This window comes from Plasmodium inui, assembly GCF_000524495.1.
Source record: "Plasmodium inui San Antonio 1 unplaced genomic scaffold supercont1.26, whole genome shotgun sequence".
Taxonomy (NCBI): Eukaryota; Apicomplexa; class Aconoidasida; order Haemosporida; family Plasmodiidae; genus Plasmodium; species Plasmodium inui.
The window spans coordinates 38140-54279 of NW_008481860.1; the positions used below are offsets into that span (position 1 = coordinate 38140).

General features: G+C 30.8%; 4 protein-coding genes across 4 annotated transcripts; 1 reads left to right on the plus strand and 3 right to left on the minus strand.

The window, feature by feature from the left end:
* Positions 1–725: 725 nt before the first annotated feature.
* Positions 726–1512, plus strand: C922_04601 (hypothetical protein; the record flags this gene model as incomplete). The annotated part of the gene is made up of 2 exons (XM_008820180.1): positions 726–799; positions 1020–1512. The coding sequence occupies 2 exons, from the start codon at positions 726–728 to the stop codon at positions 1510–1512; spliced, it is 567 nt and encodes a 188-aa protein (XP_008818402.1).
* Positions 1513–3341: 1829 nt separating this feature from the next.
* On the minus strand, positions 3342–3914 carry C922_04602 (hypothetical protein; the record flags this gene model as incomplete). The annotated part of the gene is made up of 1 exon (XM_008820181.1): positions 3342–3914. The coding sequence occupies one exon, from the start codon at positions 3912–3914 to the stop codon at positions 3342–3344; it is 573 nt and encodes a 190-aa protein (XP_008818403.1).
* Positions 3915–8190: 4276 nt separating this feature from the next.
* Positions 8191–9347, minus strand: C922_04603 (hypothetical protein; the record flags this gene model as incomplete). Its single annotated transcript, XM_008820182.1, has 2 exons — positions 8191–8901; positions 9141–9347. The coding sequence occupies 2 exons, from the start codon at positions 9345–9347 to the stop codon at positions 8191–8193; spliced, it is 918 nt and encodes a 305-aa protein (XP_008818404.1).
* Positions 9348–13017: 3670 nt separating this feature from the next.
* On the minus strand, positions 13018–14026 carry C922_04604 (hypothetical protein; the record flags this gene model as incomplete). The annotated part of the gene is made up of 2 exons (XM_008820183.1): positions 13018–13689; positions 13949–14026. 2 exons carry the CDS (start codon positions 14024–14026, stop codon positions 13018–13020), a joined length of 750 nt encoding a protein of 249 aa, XP_008818405.1.
* Between the last annotated feature and the right edge of the window lie 2114 nt (positions 14027–16140).

Genomic DNA, 16140 nt, shown 5'->3' on the forward strand with positions numbered 1-16140 from the left:
GCCACTGCACTCCAGCCTGGGCGACAGAGTGAGACTCCGTCTCAAGAAAAAAAAAAAAAAAAAAAAAAAAAAAATTATTCCTAGGAGTTGCTACGGAATTGCAAAATAATTTGGCTAAATGGTACTATAGGAATAATATCTTCAAAACAACTTGTTCAAAATGAAGAAAAGAAAAATTTATAAGTATATTTAAATTATAAAAGGTTTTTTTCTAACGTTCGTTTATTCATCTAAATAAATTAATATAACATCATAATGCTTACTTTTACAACATATATGAATACATATATACATATGTATAAATTTCAATAAAACTCTTTATTCAATTTTCTCTACCTCATAAATGACTGCAACAACGATATTGTTTTATTATTTCCGTTATTATAAATTAGTTTTTTCATAGAAACGGGCTTCGGAGCCGTTCCACATATATAAGCTAAACGGATTTATATATATAAGATATATAACATTAGTTCTACTATAACAGGAAGCAGGTTTGTTTTTACTACCAAAGGAACGTTATAGCGATATTGAAAATTTCCCTTCTTAAATTATTCCTTCCATATAATTTTTGAAAAAATTGTATTTAAGAAGAGTGCCCTTTTATAAGCACTTATTCATATTACAACCAATTTTGTTCGCAAAATGCAGAAAAAAAGAGAAACTATACGAGCAATTCCTCAGTTGCCAGCATAAGGTCAAAGCGTAAAAACGAAAAAGTAAAAATGAAAACCCTCGTTCTTAATGTTATCTTCGTATTGCTCCTAGTATGGAAATATAATTATTCCTTCGGTGCAAAGTAAGATTTACTTTTTTCTAAAATGTTAAATAACTCTTTATGTTTTTAAGTTTACCTCTCAGTTATGCTCTAAAATATATAAGTACACATCTTATATCTACACCTTTAATCCTTCCAACCTATGTGTTCACGCGTGGTAGCCATATCTCTAGAAGCAATTTTTTATAAAAAGGACGCAAAATTCATAATGGATTTTTTCTTTTTTTTTTTCCCTTTGTAGCACATCTATGAATAGCCCCATGGGTACGCAAAATATGTCTCATGATCTACCAAACCAACCATTTGGAAGAATAATGACAGAAACGCTTGTAGATCAACCATATAAGGAAGATTTTGCTATAGGGACCAGAACTGAACAAAACAATTTATATAACACTGAATCGGATGATACCAGTGCACATAGTGATGATTTCAGAGGATTGTGTACCAAAATATCATCAATATGGAAAGAGTCAGTTGAAGATATGGAAAAAGAATATAATGAAAGAACACAACAAGTAGAAAAAGCATGGAGGGGAGGAATATGGAATAATAAATGGGCCAAATACTTAGAACATGTACGTAATACCATTCAAAGGACGCTGAACGATTTGAGTAATACTCCACATGATACAGAAGTTAATGTAGCATTTATGCTATCCCAAGTTTTTTCCGTCTTTTCAATGTTTATAGAAGAGGTTATTGAAGATGCAAAGACGCTAGGTAAAATGTAATATCACGTAAGAAGACAGAAAAAAATGAAAAAAAAAAAAACGTCTTATCACCGACAAAATAGAAGACATAGTGCATCACTCGGGAAGTAAAAAAAGGGTATGAAATGGTAAAAAATGGTGAGGAACGCAAAGGTAAAACAACTCCACATTTTCATCGCAAGTAAACGCGTCACCACGAGATGCTCAACAATTTAACACCATTAAACATACCTTTTCTCTGCAACTGTTAGTTATGGATAAACGTAGCATACAGCACACACCACTATAACAAGCCAACGAGGGCGTCTACTGTACACACGTTTCTGTGTAGATGATAAATTATACAAATCAATTTTTTAAAGAAGAAAAATGGCACTTTTAGGACCCTCCAAATATTATGCGCAGTAGCTATACGAAGGTACAAATTGATAGATCATTTTATAAATACCTATTATATTTTGAAGCTGAAATAATGCAGCTGAAATTTGTAAAAATTACTTGTCAGAGTTGAAACAAAAAATATACTTCCTAATTATTTTCCTTAACTTTTCCTTGTCCCTTTGCTTTATTGCTAAGCCCTCTAAGTCTGGAACATCTCTTAGTTGATTAATATATATTTAAATTTAAGCGTAATTCCTCTTCGTGAAAAACGCCACCCGTCTTGCTTAAGCATATGTTGTGCATGAATAGTTACATTTATTTTATATGTAGGCAGTATTTTTTTTTTGCAAAAAAGACTTCTCAATGTAAATAAGTTACATGTGCACGCCCAGAAAGCGCCTGAATATCCTTTTGGCATAATTAAATGAACGCCTTCACACGCCACGACTGTGCAAAGAGGGGAAGTCACCATATCGAAGAAAACATAGATGTTTTCCATAAGATTATTGAACTCTTGTTAATAGAATTTTTATTCCAGACCGTCTTAAACGTACGCTCCATCGGGCCATTCCTTGTGATAACGGCATAGTCATGTAACTGCCTGTATCTGTAGGAAGTTTATAAATGTTAAGGATAAAACGGCATACCCATAAAGCTACGAAATTGTGTAATTGACATTATTTCTAGAGCTATCTTTCCACGGTTATATTACCATAGTAATATTTGCGATGTTTTTAAAATTGTAAAGGTCGACGTTGAATAAAAAGTACGATCGAGCCACAAAAAAAGCATACTCTAAAAAATATATTCTTCAGAATAAATTTTGTGAGGTTATAAAACCTCACCTGAGATGAGAAAATTGTAAAAAATAGGGACATATCCATGTAAGAAAAAAAAAAAAAAAAAAACTTTTAAAATATACTATATAGTAAATAAAAGAACCATGTCTTATTTAAGAATGGATGCAAAAATAAGCGTTTCATTAAAACATAAAAGAAATATATACATTTAGGAAAAATTATAAATGCAAAAAGGGTTATTAATTAATTTAATTCTAATATGTACATGTAAGCTTAGTTTGACATAAAACATATATTTCTAAAGAAATATCATACGAGTGTAGGATTCGTATCATTACTATACACACAAAAAAAACAAGTCATCTAAAAGAATGCACACGTTTATATACAACATAGTGAATCGAACTACATTCGGAAAGGTTAATTAAAAATATGCCAAGGAAAAGAAAAAAATTAACAACACTATTATGCATGCACATTATATGTATGCATATACATGGTGCATCTCCGACACATTCACTCTCAAAGCATCCATTTAAGTTTTCATACGAACGAGTGATCCTACGGCATCCCTTGAAAGGTTACTCAGCGGATGGCTCCACATAACTGTTTGACCCCGATTTTAGCCTTTCACTGACGAAGAAAAGTTACTTATAATATCAGCAATGTTTAATCATTATAAAAAAGGTACGTGACAAATATATTCAACACCTTATCGAAAAGATATAATCCAATTATAATAGGCACCGATATTAACATTGTAAAAGCTATAGAATTAACCACGCTCGCAGGATTAAGCTGAAAAAGAGTAATTGCAGCTACTACATATAATATAAGTACAAAAAGAACTATGTTGTCTTTCACGAATTGAGCGAAGTGGCCCCAGCACGTTTTAGGTATTTTAGCAGGGTCTTCAAACCCGGACACCATTTTTCGGCGTAACCATTTATACACGTCAGCATCCATCATTTTTATCGCATCAACACATCTATTACCAGTTAATTTTATTGCAGCAGGGTCTTTACGATTGAAATCTTTTAAATTATGCTTTTCTTTATAGGCATCTACTTTCTGAGAAAGGTATTCCTTTTCCTCTATTACATTTTTGTAAAAACGTGAATTCTGCTTTAATCCTGGTCTTTTATATTTTAACACACTCCTAAGAAATTCCTCTTGAACTCTTGGCTGTAAAACAAACATTTTTAGAACATGAAGCATTTTTAAATTAAAGGAGTCTTGCATTTTCAACATATATGTCATTAAAATGTGCACTGAACATGTGTAGATATATATATATAATAAGCGCAAAGGCCGTGCCAACTTACATCAATGGTTGAACAAGGTGACATCCAGACGATACGGGTGAAAGCCAAAATGATACGAAGAACACACGCCATATTTACTGGATTTTTCTTTCCCCCACCCCCCAGCCGCGCTGGTAATAATTATACAAGGTAAGGTTCATATATATACGGTTGTTCATTATTTAAAAAAGAAAAAAAAAATGAATCTAAAAAAATACATTTTTTCGATATTTTTTACAAATACTTTGACATCAATTCCTTTGTACAATTTTTAGCATTTTCTACGGTACATATGATCCTCTTAAATGGGGATTTCTCTTATTTTTTTTTTCATCATGCATTTTTACACATAACACCGCTTTGTGTGTGTACTCAAATCAACGTTCCTTTCTTTTTAGGAAAATGAAAATTTTTAAAGTAAATCAACTGCGCCAAAACTCTTTTGGAAGTATAGAAGTACGCTCATAATAAATTTTCTTCAAAACATTGCCCTCCAATTTTTAACGCAAAACATTATAAACGTAGCGGTCAATTCTTCGTACCATAACTGATTGCACCAATTACAACCAATGGGATAAATACAAGGGGATATTAAAACAAGGGGAGGAAAAAAACGACTTAAAAATATTTTTTCTCTTTTTTTCTTATTATGATAAATTCCTCTAGTTTCAATAAATTTTACTAATTAGCAAAAGTCGCACAGTGTAAAATAATTATGTAATATAAATTTGGGAAATATAACCTTTTAATATATGCGATAGTTACAATGTTAAATGAAAGGGCAAAACTTAAAAAAATAAAACTTTAAATTTGGATAATGCAGAAAAGTGCTAATTTCGAACAAAAGATAGTTTGCAAAATGATAAATTGCTTACTTGTTTGTTTCTTTGCTTAATTACATCTTATTGTTCGTTTCTCTTAAATAATACTGCGTAATAATGGCATAAATGGGAGAAAAAATAGAAAAAAAAATTAATAACCATCTTGATCTAATTTGATGATTTTTAAGTATGTCAAAATAATTATATTTTACACCACAGAGTGTGCATGCGAGTATACATATAAATAGGTGAAGTACACTATTTATACCCATCATATTTTGTTAGAAAGGCCATAATTGGGCTATAATTTTTTTTCTTTTTACTTCATTTAATAGTGTAATCGGGAACATTTAGGTGAAGGGATCCTTAGTTATTGCACTTCTCTCACTCAATCAGATAATTCTAAAGATTAGATATATAAGAGCTATTTCCCAGCTGACTCCTTCAGGGGACAAAAAAACAGAATCATTTTATTTAATCTCTGAAAAACCAAATAGTGTCCTATCATACGTAAATATAAAATACCTGTAGCAGGAACTTATGGGCATTTTCACCTAAATGGGTTATCACAGAGCCAAAACAGAAAAAACAAAACAAATAGTAATGTAAAAAGTTTAAAAATTGTATTAGAATGGGAAATAGGGTAAGACGATTCATGCGGGAGGAAAGCTCACATGTATTTGATCTTTTCTTTATGATGACCCTCCTTGTAGATATAATGATGAGCTTTATATTTAAAAAGTAAAAATAATACACAGTGGATATCTTGTGACCTAATAAATTATTGCCGATTATCCGGTTTTATTGTGCCTTATGAATAAAGATTATGTCAGTCATTCTGCACAGCATCGATTATTGAAAGTTATTACACCTTTCATGATATTCAGCTTCTTTGTAACCCCTATTGTCGTAAAATAGTTTGTCCTAATTCTATGGTTTCTTTTAAACGATGTACCAATAACGTATATAATTAACAAGAAAGCATTCTCAACCGAATGGGATTTTCTCCTTGTTGCCATCTTTAAAGTAGGCCAAAATAAAATATCACCCAGATCTGATCGTAACTTTGCAAAAATAAAATCAACTTATAACCCGGAACTTTAGTAAATTCATTTCTTAAGGCAATGCTTAAACTTCCTACCAAGTGGCGTTAAAAAAAAACGAAAAAATGTATCTTACCTAAATAAATACAATTTAATACAAAGTTAATTTCACCACTATTTTATTCGATACCAGACCTTTATTTATTAAAGGGATCCCCTAGTGTAACATAACAAAATATGATAGGCAACCCCTATGTGTTGCAAGGTGCACATCTGGAGAAAATATAAATAATATTGACCCATGTTGTCAGTTAAAATTTTTTATACTCAGTCTATACTTATAAATCATTTTGAAAGATCCTTTTTTTTTCTCTCTCTCTCCTATGCATACTAAAAAAATTGCAAATAAAAATATACGTCAGAAATGTAAAAAGAATGGTATGGTATGATAGGTTAAATAAATCAGATACACTTATGACATACCTTTGCAGTGCTGATGGTGGAGTATGTTCCCGACCTAAGGTTAATGTTCTGCCTTTGCATCTTAAAAATGAGAGATACTACTGAGAATTATTTTGAATAACTTTAAACACACCTTAAATGCCATTTAATGAACCTTTCCTCTTCCCATAAGACATAGTTATGTGTATGGAGGGGAATAGGAACCTCTATAAAGCATATTTTCCGCGTGTGCACCTTTATCTTGCGTAATACGAACAAACTCATGTGGGAGTAAAAATCTAGAGTGTTACTATAAATGAACTGCCAAATCATGAAAAAAATAGGAACACCCCTCGAATTCTTCCATTAGAAGCTCCTTCCTTCAACTCTGTAAACGAATCAAGGGGAAATATAAAAACGATTATTTCGTAAAGATAGAATCATGAAAAAGAATTTAACTTGTGGGGACCTATCCTTTATTCGCCAACTCTTTTCTGAATGAAAAAATAAGATAAAATCGCAATAAATGTAGAAAAAGAAATGAATCTTTTTCCGATTCTTAGATACCTCTCTCTTTGTTTTTCTTTACACTACGCGTCTTCTGCATCTCCATGAAGGATTTTAGACATAGTTAGCGTTACATATCAAGCTACTTTTTTTATAGGCGCCCTAATAAAACACCATTATTAGCAATTTCATTCGAAATAACGGATTATCCCTTTCCTCACAAATAAAAATTTATCACAGGTATAAAAAATATAATAATGAAGAAAGGTGAAGTCCAGTTGCATCATCAGGTTATGCCTTATTCACTTTGCCATTTCTATGACAACCCCCTATTTATTTTTCTTTCCCTTTCTGGATTGTCTAGATTCCTTTAGAAACAAATAACATACACCATTTTTTATCTTAAAGATAGTAGAGAAACGGATAACATTAATCTATGAAGCTTGTACAACATTTATTTCGTACATAACATATACATATTCCTGTAACTCTCACGATTTGTCATTTTTCTTACACGGGAAAAGTGTGTCACATAATTATACGCATTTTAAATAGGCAGAAGGGATGTATACCGAATATGTGTTTCATTAATATACACAAGCGTATATTCACTCTTGGCCTTTTATTTTAAAATCAATTATTCAAAGGTACTCATCATAGTTAATAGGGAGTAAATGAGTTTTCCTTCAAAGTTGTACACATTGTATATATATTTACATATACACACATATATATAGAAAAAAAAAAAGCTCTAATTTTTAAAAATTCAAGTAATTGATTAAATGGTTTATAGAAAGTAGTTGTATTCCTATTAATCATTTTGAAAAAAAAGATGGAAATTCATAAATAATAGTCACACAAAGACATATTGTGCCCTTTGGCAAAAGAAAAAAAAAAAAGCGAAAAAAGGATATATATTGTGAGGACCCTTTCTCCTTAACAACACTACAGCAATAATCTAAATGACCAGATAAAATGGGAATAATCCTATGTGGGGCAATAGATATGAATATCCATATAGACATATGTAAACACGTATGCAGCGTCGTCTTAACCTATTAGAAAAATCTACCTCAAGAAAATGGTGAAAATTTTTACAAAAACCAAATTATTTTATGTATAAATTTTCAATATTTACCATGTACTATATATTGCATCATTTTTGAGGAGATATCGAAAAAAGGTACGCTAAAAATCGTGCGCTTATTCCATTTTGATAAGTTATAAACTCTCCCAAAGTTGCATCATAATAATGGGTGTTATTATCATATATCTTTTTTGTCTAATTTACTTTAGTATACACTATTATTATACATTCCACTTGGTAATACTTGCTACCCTTGTGTTATAGAAGATAGGGTTCTTTCTTCTTTTTTTTGCACATCCCTCTGTGCTGCTTCTACTAGTCACGGGCACTTTTAGTTTTATCCTTAGCCTTTTTACCAGTATATCCACTATCGTTCTTATGGCTCTGGTCAGCATTGGCACTTTGTTTTTTAATATCATCAATTTTTTTCAGCTTAAAGAAGATATAAGTTAATGTTACTAGAACAGATGTCAACAATACGTTTGCCAGATGCTTCTTACATCTGTCGGATGTCAAAATGGATAAGATTAATAACAATAGGGGTGGAGTTATAATGGTATAATTCTGGGAGAAACTATTGATTATCTGCGTTCTGCAATCTGGAATTTCCATTAAATTGCTATTTCTGTTGGCTTTGTTAACTTCATCAAGAATTTTGCTTTCAAGGTTTAAATCGATTTTTCCTAAATAACCCTTTACATTATCTGAGAGGGTTCCCCATTCAACTGCATTCTCTACTTTATCCCAAATGACATCTTTCAAGTCCTTTAATTTTTGTTCAATGTCGATATTTAGCTCGGAAGGTGCTGCTCCTCCAGCTTCTGCTTGTTGGGGTGCAGGTGAGGGTGGTGCACCCTGTGAAGTTGATGGACTCTGTTGACCATTGGCGCCTTCTGACATATAAGATCCATGTGGGTTTGGTGGATTGTTTCCTCGTGGTTTATTTGATGCTAAGCATCTGTTGAAAGCTGCGTTTTCTACGATTCCTGCAGTGTACACCTCATCATGCGAACTGCTAAAATTGGTCTAAAAGGAAAAGATAAATGGTAGAAGAGTGTAAATATAATTATAATTCTAAAGCGAAATTTACATAATACAGGCTTCGCCATTGAAGCACGAAAATATGCGCTTAATTTCTACAGCATATGTGCAGTCTTCGTGTGCAAATCCAAAAACACCATGATGAAACAGAGGAAGAATTAGAAGCATCATTTTTCACACATAAAGACACGTAAGAACTTCTTAGCTTTACATATAATCCTTACATGGCTATAGGAACATTGTGAAGCCCAAATCAGGAGGGTAAAGGCAAAAATCTTGGAATAGAAAAAAATTGAGTTCAATACTTCCTTCTTTGGTTGATCTTTTGTTAAAACATTTGCATCAGCCTTACGTAAGCTTTTATCCACGAGGATATTATATCTATAACTCATTGTGTCAATTGAGGAGATTTCCTTATTTTTCAGAAACATTTTTTGGGGGGCAGGGTTCTTGCTTTGAAATTTAAAAATAATTTAAATCTGCAAATTACAAAATCCTATATCATAAATTAAAATATATGGAATGGTAATAAGGATTTTATTTAAGGAACGAAGATAAAATACATTCCTTAAAAATGTAATATATTCTTGTATATAAATTTTTACTTCAGTAGAATAAGATAATATATATTTATTAGCAAAGTTGCAGGAATAACAATTTTCTAAATTTTATATAATGCTAATTTATTATATAAAAATAAACAACTTTAACGTTTTTATTTTATATAATAAAAAATTCACGTTTAATTACTTTTTTAGTAAAAATTATTAATTATGCAATAAAATAATAATTCAATACTTTTTAGATAAATGAAATATTTTCAAAAAGAAAAAAATAATTTCAAAAGATAAAATTTCATTAAGGCTTCATGTCGTAATGAAACAATATATAAATATACGAACCTACGAATGGAAAAGGATAAATAATAAATAAATAAAATAATGAAATATTCTTAATTACGTGTTATTATATCACTAATATGGTCCATTTGTAGAACGCACAGAATAATCAATTTTGTTATAAAAAGGGAGGTTTCTCCCTCTTGCTCAATAAAATAAATATTTATTATTAACGGTATATATTTGACTTAAGCCTATTCTATAAAAAATTAGTTTTTTTAGAGCACTGGCTAATTAAAATCCTAATATAAATAAAATATTTCTTTTTGAATATACTCTAGCTTAGTCTTAATCAATTCCTTTTCTTTCCTTTGTCGTTTTGTTTTTTTTTTTTTTTTTGGCAATTGCGTTATACTAAAAAAATATTGTTGTCCATTAAAAAAAAATATTTCATTTCTGGCCTAGAAGAGTATACATATTATAACAATAAAATATGCTTGATCGATACAATCCAATCATTATATAATAATGATTGCATAATTTTTAATAAACTACCCTTAACAAATGAAAAATAATACATGCACTAATTTATTTAAAAAAAAAAAAAAAAACCTATACCTGAGTCCCCTTTTTGGAAATTATAATTTTTTTCTTTTTAATATTAACAGTATATATATTATTCCTCACATTTTTGTATATAATAAAAGAAGATTAAAACATCCTTTCGCCTAACCGCAAATTGCCGCAAAATAAATATTCACTTTTTTTTTTTTTTAATAACAAAAGTAATAACAGATTCAAAATAGTTACCATTAATTGTGACGTTTCTTTGCTTTTGTTTTACGGCGGGAATAAACCATCTTTGACTTATGAATAAATATATTATAAATCATTTTTGCATTATTAAAAATAACAGTTGTATCAAAAACAGGATGAATGTAAATATCCTCCTAATGACAAACTAATGTATTTGTTCGTTATAAAAGTTGCTTGCTGTCTTTAATTATACGGGCATATATCTTACCCCATTTACTACTCCCTACCTAGTAATGAAAATGCTATTCCATTTCTATATAATTAAAATGAAAAGAAGAAAAAAATATGTTGACACCTTGTGGAATCAATGGGAACAATATAATAGACAATTCTATACTAAAAGGGAGAGAAAACCTTGGACCTAATAAGAATAAATATAATGTGCTCCCACGTATGCTTTTCGATACAGACGGTGTTCCTTTTTTTTTTTGGTGCAACACATTTATGACACTTCCGGGTTTTATTTCCTTTTTGTGGGTATAACAAAATTTTGCAGTTTCGCTCAAGAGAGAGAGAAGATCATCCATTTAGGATATGGATTCCTTCTATTCATAAGAAAAAATTGCTAGCTAATAGGAAAAGGGTTTACGAATGAAGTTTTTGCCATATTAAATAATATTGCCCCTTTCCTTTTTTTTTCACAATGCTGTGTCCATTAATCTGTTAATTCTTATAAATTCTGAGCGTAGAATAAATAAGGGAATCTCGCGCGAAGTGGCGAACTACCCACCTAGCGAACATGAAAAGATCAAATCAGACTTTTAGCGAAACGCTGTCTAAGTAACCTTAGCGCAATTCTAGTACGCACAACTTATTGTGTGTAACAGTATTAAGGCTCTAAAGGCAGCTAGCTTTGCATACTTTGGTAACAAAAAGAAAATGTGGCTTTCTCCTTATTCTTTACTTGTTAAAATGCATCCAAATACGCTATTTCCCTAAATCGTTATTTATTTCAACAGCGTATCAGTCGTTACAGCAAATTTGACAGAAGAGCGTGTTTAAAACTTGCAACCTTTTACGCACCTCCTATGTAACTGTAGGTGCATCTCTATAAAGAATATACTGCTGTGTAAGATTGTAACATATAAGGTTTGCATTTAAGTCGTATATTCTTAAATATAAGCTTCCCCATAATATGATAATCAACCATCTTCTGCTACCCCAAAATTCCACTTTAAAAAAGTAACATTTTTTGAATGCTCAAGGAGAGACAAAATATTTGCATTTGATAACCCTCTTAAGAATGCATAAAAAAAAAAAAAAAAAAAAAGAACTGCTCAATAACTCAAGAGGAGATACACACGAGCTCGTTAAAGAAGTAACGCATCTCTGGCTTATGTAAACCTACATAACAAAATAGTTCGGATATAGAAAAATGATCTTATCTTTTTCTGTTTAACGTAAGAAGCTATATTATTTCATGACCTGTCTGCTTCGGTATACCTAAAACACTATGGCCCCCATGTCCATTTTATTTTACTCATAAATTCTATCTCTGGTGTCGTGCAGGAAAATGCAGAAATAATGATTCGTTTATGTCTTGGAAAATCGTGTATTTGATACATACATGTATATGAATTTATATATACTCATAGACGCTCTTCTTTATAATTTTTTCGAAACGGATTTCTTATAACTAGTAGGTGAAACTCACGAAATCACTAATCGTATGAAGAATGAATACATTCAATAAAATGGTAAAACGTGGGCTTCCTTTGTAAGAAAATGAAGTATAAATACAATACACTATAACATAAAATAATATAATGTAATAAAATAAAATATTATACTATATACCGTAATACAATATATGTGATAAAAAGAAAAAATAAATATAAACACGATCGACCTTTAAATTCAGCAAAGCACAGAAATTACGACAGTAACGTAAATGAAAAAATGTAAATTAATTCAGCACAGTGTAATTATATCAAAAGAAACGCTTTATAAATCGTATAAAAAAACATATGCCCCTAATTAAGATCTATTATGCGCACATATATCTTCTTAAAAAATGAAACACTCTCCTTTGATATTAATGTAAATTATGAGAATGGTAATTCCAAATGGCCGTCTTAAGCAGAACCCTAGATTTCAAAAGGATTATCGCATGGGCCATCCGTTAAATGATGGTCGTATTTAGTTTATTTCGTCAGTTGTGAGAATAGGCCACAAAATTAAGCTGTTCACATGGTGCGAATAAAAATTTTACTAAATTCTATATGCTTATACATCAAACTGTTAATTTCTTCCAAACATGAGTAACTTTTATGTTTCTTTAATTTTATATTACTTAAAATAGCCTTAAAAAAATTTCAACTCAGTTGTTATAGGGGAAGATATGTCCATTTGTTAAAGGGTTCATTGATAATTTGTGCTTCCTTAATTTGCCTCTAATTTTTCTTCCTTTCCTTTTCCTTTTTTCATCCGCCGTCCCATGTCCTGGTTACATTTTTTTGAAGACTAAATAAAGTAGGGCAAATCCCATAAAGAAGAATAGGATAGGGGTGCTAAGTAACTGAAGTGTGTACACCAAGTAGGCTAAAATAGCTCCCATAATAGTGGATCCGCCGGAAAGAACTGACATTTTCTTTTCCATCTTACGCATTTTAACCATCATTTTGTAATTATTGTGCTTTAAATCTCTATACATATCTTGGCTTAAGCCCTGGAATTTCATGCATTTTCTTCGATGCTTCATGCGTCTGCTTTCGTTTACCTTGTCTCTGATTTCTCTTTTAATTTTTTTTCTTGTCATTGGGTCCATGTTTTTGATATAATCTTTTGTATCTTGTAATTTATCCTTAAAAGATTTATCACTCTTTGCTACATATCTTATATATTCTTTAAATGTTTCTAAATCTGGGTCCAATTCCTCATCGTCATCGAAACTAAAAGAATGCGAGTTAAGGTGTACTGGCCTTTCATATTTTTCATATTTTTCTTCTTTTTCTTCTCTTTCTTCTTTTTCTTCTTTTTCAGTTCTATCGGCTAAGCTTTCTAAACTGCTATAATCCACTTCTGATTCTAAATCGCTTACTGAAAGCAATCTAGATACTCTTAACTGCAGACCAGTTTGCGCATTTTTTAACCCATTGTTCACGTTATAGCTTAAACCCTAAAAAGGGGATTACACAATGCGTAAAAAAGGGGAATAATACATTTTTATTTTTCAAATATAAGCGAGGCCGATTATTACCTTGAAACATTAGGGGGAGGACATGACATGTAAACAGGAATGGTAGGGAAGCGCTCACATTACAAGTAGCAATGTAAACAGGTGGATATATTACGTACATACTTATATATATTTATATATTGTATGTACGTGATGCAAATTTTTGCCAAGTAGGTTAAACACCTGTGCGCATTCTTACCTTTTCATTATCACAGGCGCGCAATATCCAAGCGCTAAATGTGAATACTAGAATTTTAGCAAATACAATTCTATACATTGCTTCAGAAAATAATAATTATTTGAAGTTATCGTGATATCAGCTGGAAGAAAGTTTTTATGTATTTTTTACTAATAGTATGATAAATGTATCACGCAAAAATGAGCTAACTTTTAAGGGTATTTTTTTTTTTAATTTGCAGCTCCAATTTTTTAAAAAAATAAAAATTAGAAATTTATTTTTAATTTCCTTTACTACTATATGGAAAAATAAAATTTTCACTACTTCTGCCGAGAAATAAGTTGCTAATATAGCTTTTCTTTTAAGTGTACTTCTAGTAAATACGGAGCTCATAAGAAAAATAAAAATGTTCAAAAAATGGTGGAGGTAAAAAATATAAAGAGAAATACTAGAAATAAAAAATAGTACTTAATATATATAATTCTTGCAGGGTATAATCATAGGGAATAGTCATAGGAATAACAATAAATACTAGTAATGCTAATGATGAAATAAATTGCAATGCAAACATAACTCTGGAAGAATAAGTCAGTACTAAATAACAAGAATTAAATTGAAAATCTTGCCAAATAATGTGAATGTTAAATGGCAAGTGTAACATTGCATAGAGCAGGGATATTTATCAAATAGTGAAGCGCTGCGAAAGAGTACTTATTTAAATAGAAAATTACGCACGGTGCATGTTAAAAAATACCATTGCGTAAGAAAAAAAAAAAATTAAAAAACAGTACGAGCAAGCGAGCGAAGGGATGACAAACACCACGATTTCTCCACTAGAAACTCGGGAAATTTACGCATAAAGGAAAAGAATTGAAAAATCAAAGAAAGCATGAATAAATAGTGTTATTTATAAATGACAAATTTTATTATGAAAAAAATGTATGTGCCAGATCTGTATAATTAAGAAATATTTATCCACCTATTAAAAAATCGTTACCTGGATGGGTATGTAAATTAAATAATCCCCTAGCAATGCACTACTCGCTTTCGGGCAATTATATTTTTCCTAAAGCACATTTTAGAGGAAAAAAGGTTTTGTTTCCCCCGTGCATAAAATTTTTTCAATAAAATTGTTCCGGTTTAAATAAAACAGAGTGCAAAGGGAATAAAACGTGAACATTTTCTATCCTAAAAGTAATAGCGGTATTAGCGATTCTTTTGAATGATCTCCTCATCGTTTACAGTTCCCCTCTCCCCCGCTCCCCCCTCTATGCTGAAACGTATATATGGTTTGTGCATTTTAATATGGTAGCGTATAATTTACAAAATCCCAACCTTTCTGTATTTAAAACCCAAAAAAAAAAAAAAAAAAAAGGGGAAAAAAAAATGTTCCATGTGCCTTTACAAGCATGCATAATATTATAACTTTTGCTAATAAAAAAGATGTAGAACTTTCCACATATCAATTACAAATGTGCCTGCTCGCACATCATACAACTTACAATCCGTGAGGTGGAAAAAATGAAAAGTCAAAACACCATCGACGCGCTTAAAGAAGGAATAACCATAACATAGAAAATAAAGTATAAACTAAAATGGCAATATGGCAAAAAGGACACAAGAAAACAGTAAATGTAAAAAAGTTGGGGATGACTAAGGACCTCGATTCATTGTAAAAATGGTTGTTCTTGGCGAATACCTCCTTATGTATTAGTAGCACAACTCTAAGGATGAAAATGACCATTTTGTATTTACAATTACCCTGGAACATACCAAAAGAGTTAGCAACCCTACCCATCGCCAAAAGCGCAGGGATCATCAAATTTGATGATAATCCTTAGTTCTACAAAAAATAATATCAATAGCGAAAACCATATAAATTAAATAACCATTTTTAGCATTGTTTAAACGTGAATTTTTAACTTCACGTGTAGTTACTGCAATGGAGGTTACAGTGTCTTGTGCTTCATGAGTATAACACGGTCTGCGGCAAATGCAGAACTTCATCGGGGAAAAAGAAAAATAGATATCCCGCGTAATAGGAAATGTATATTTTCCTTACTACCTTTTTTTTTTATTTCCCTTTTATTTTATTTTTTTTATCTGAGAGACAGAGAGAACCTTTCACCCCTTTTGTAGGAATCGCCTTATTCACCATTACACTAATTCCAAATTGATATACCCGTGCACGGCTATAAATAGGTGTGCACTTG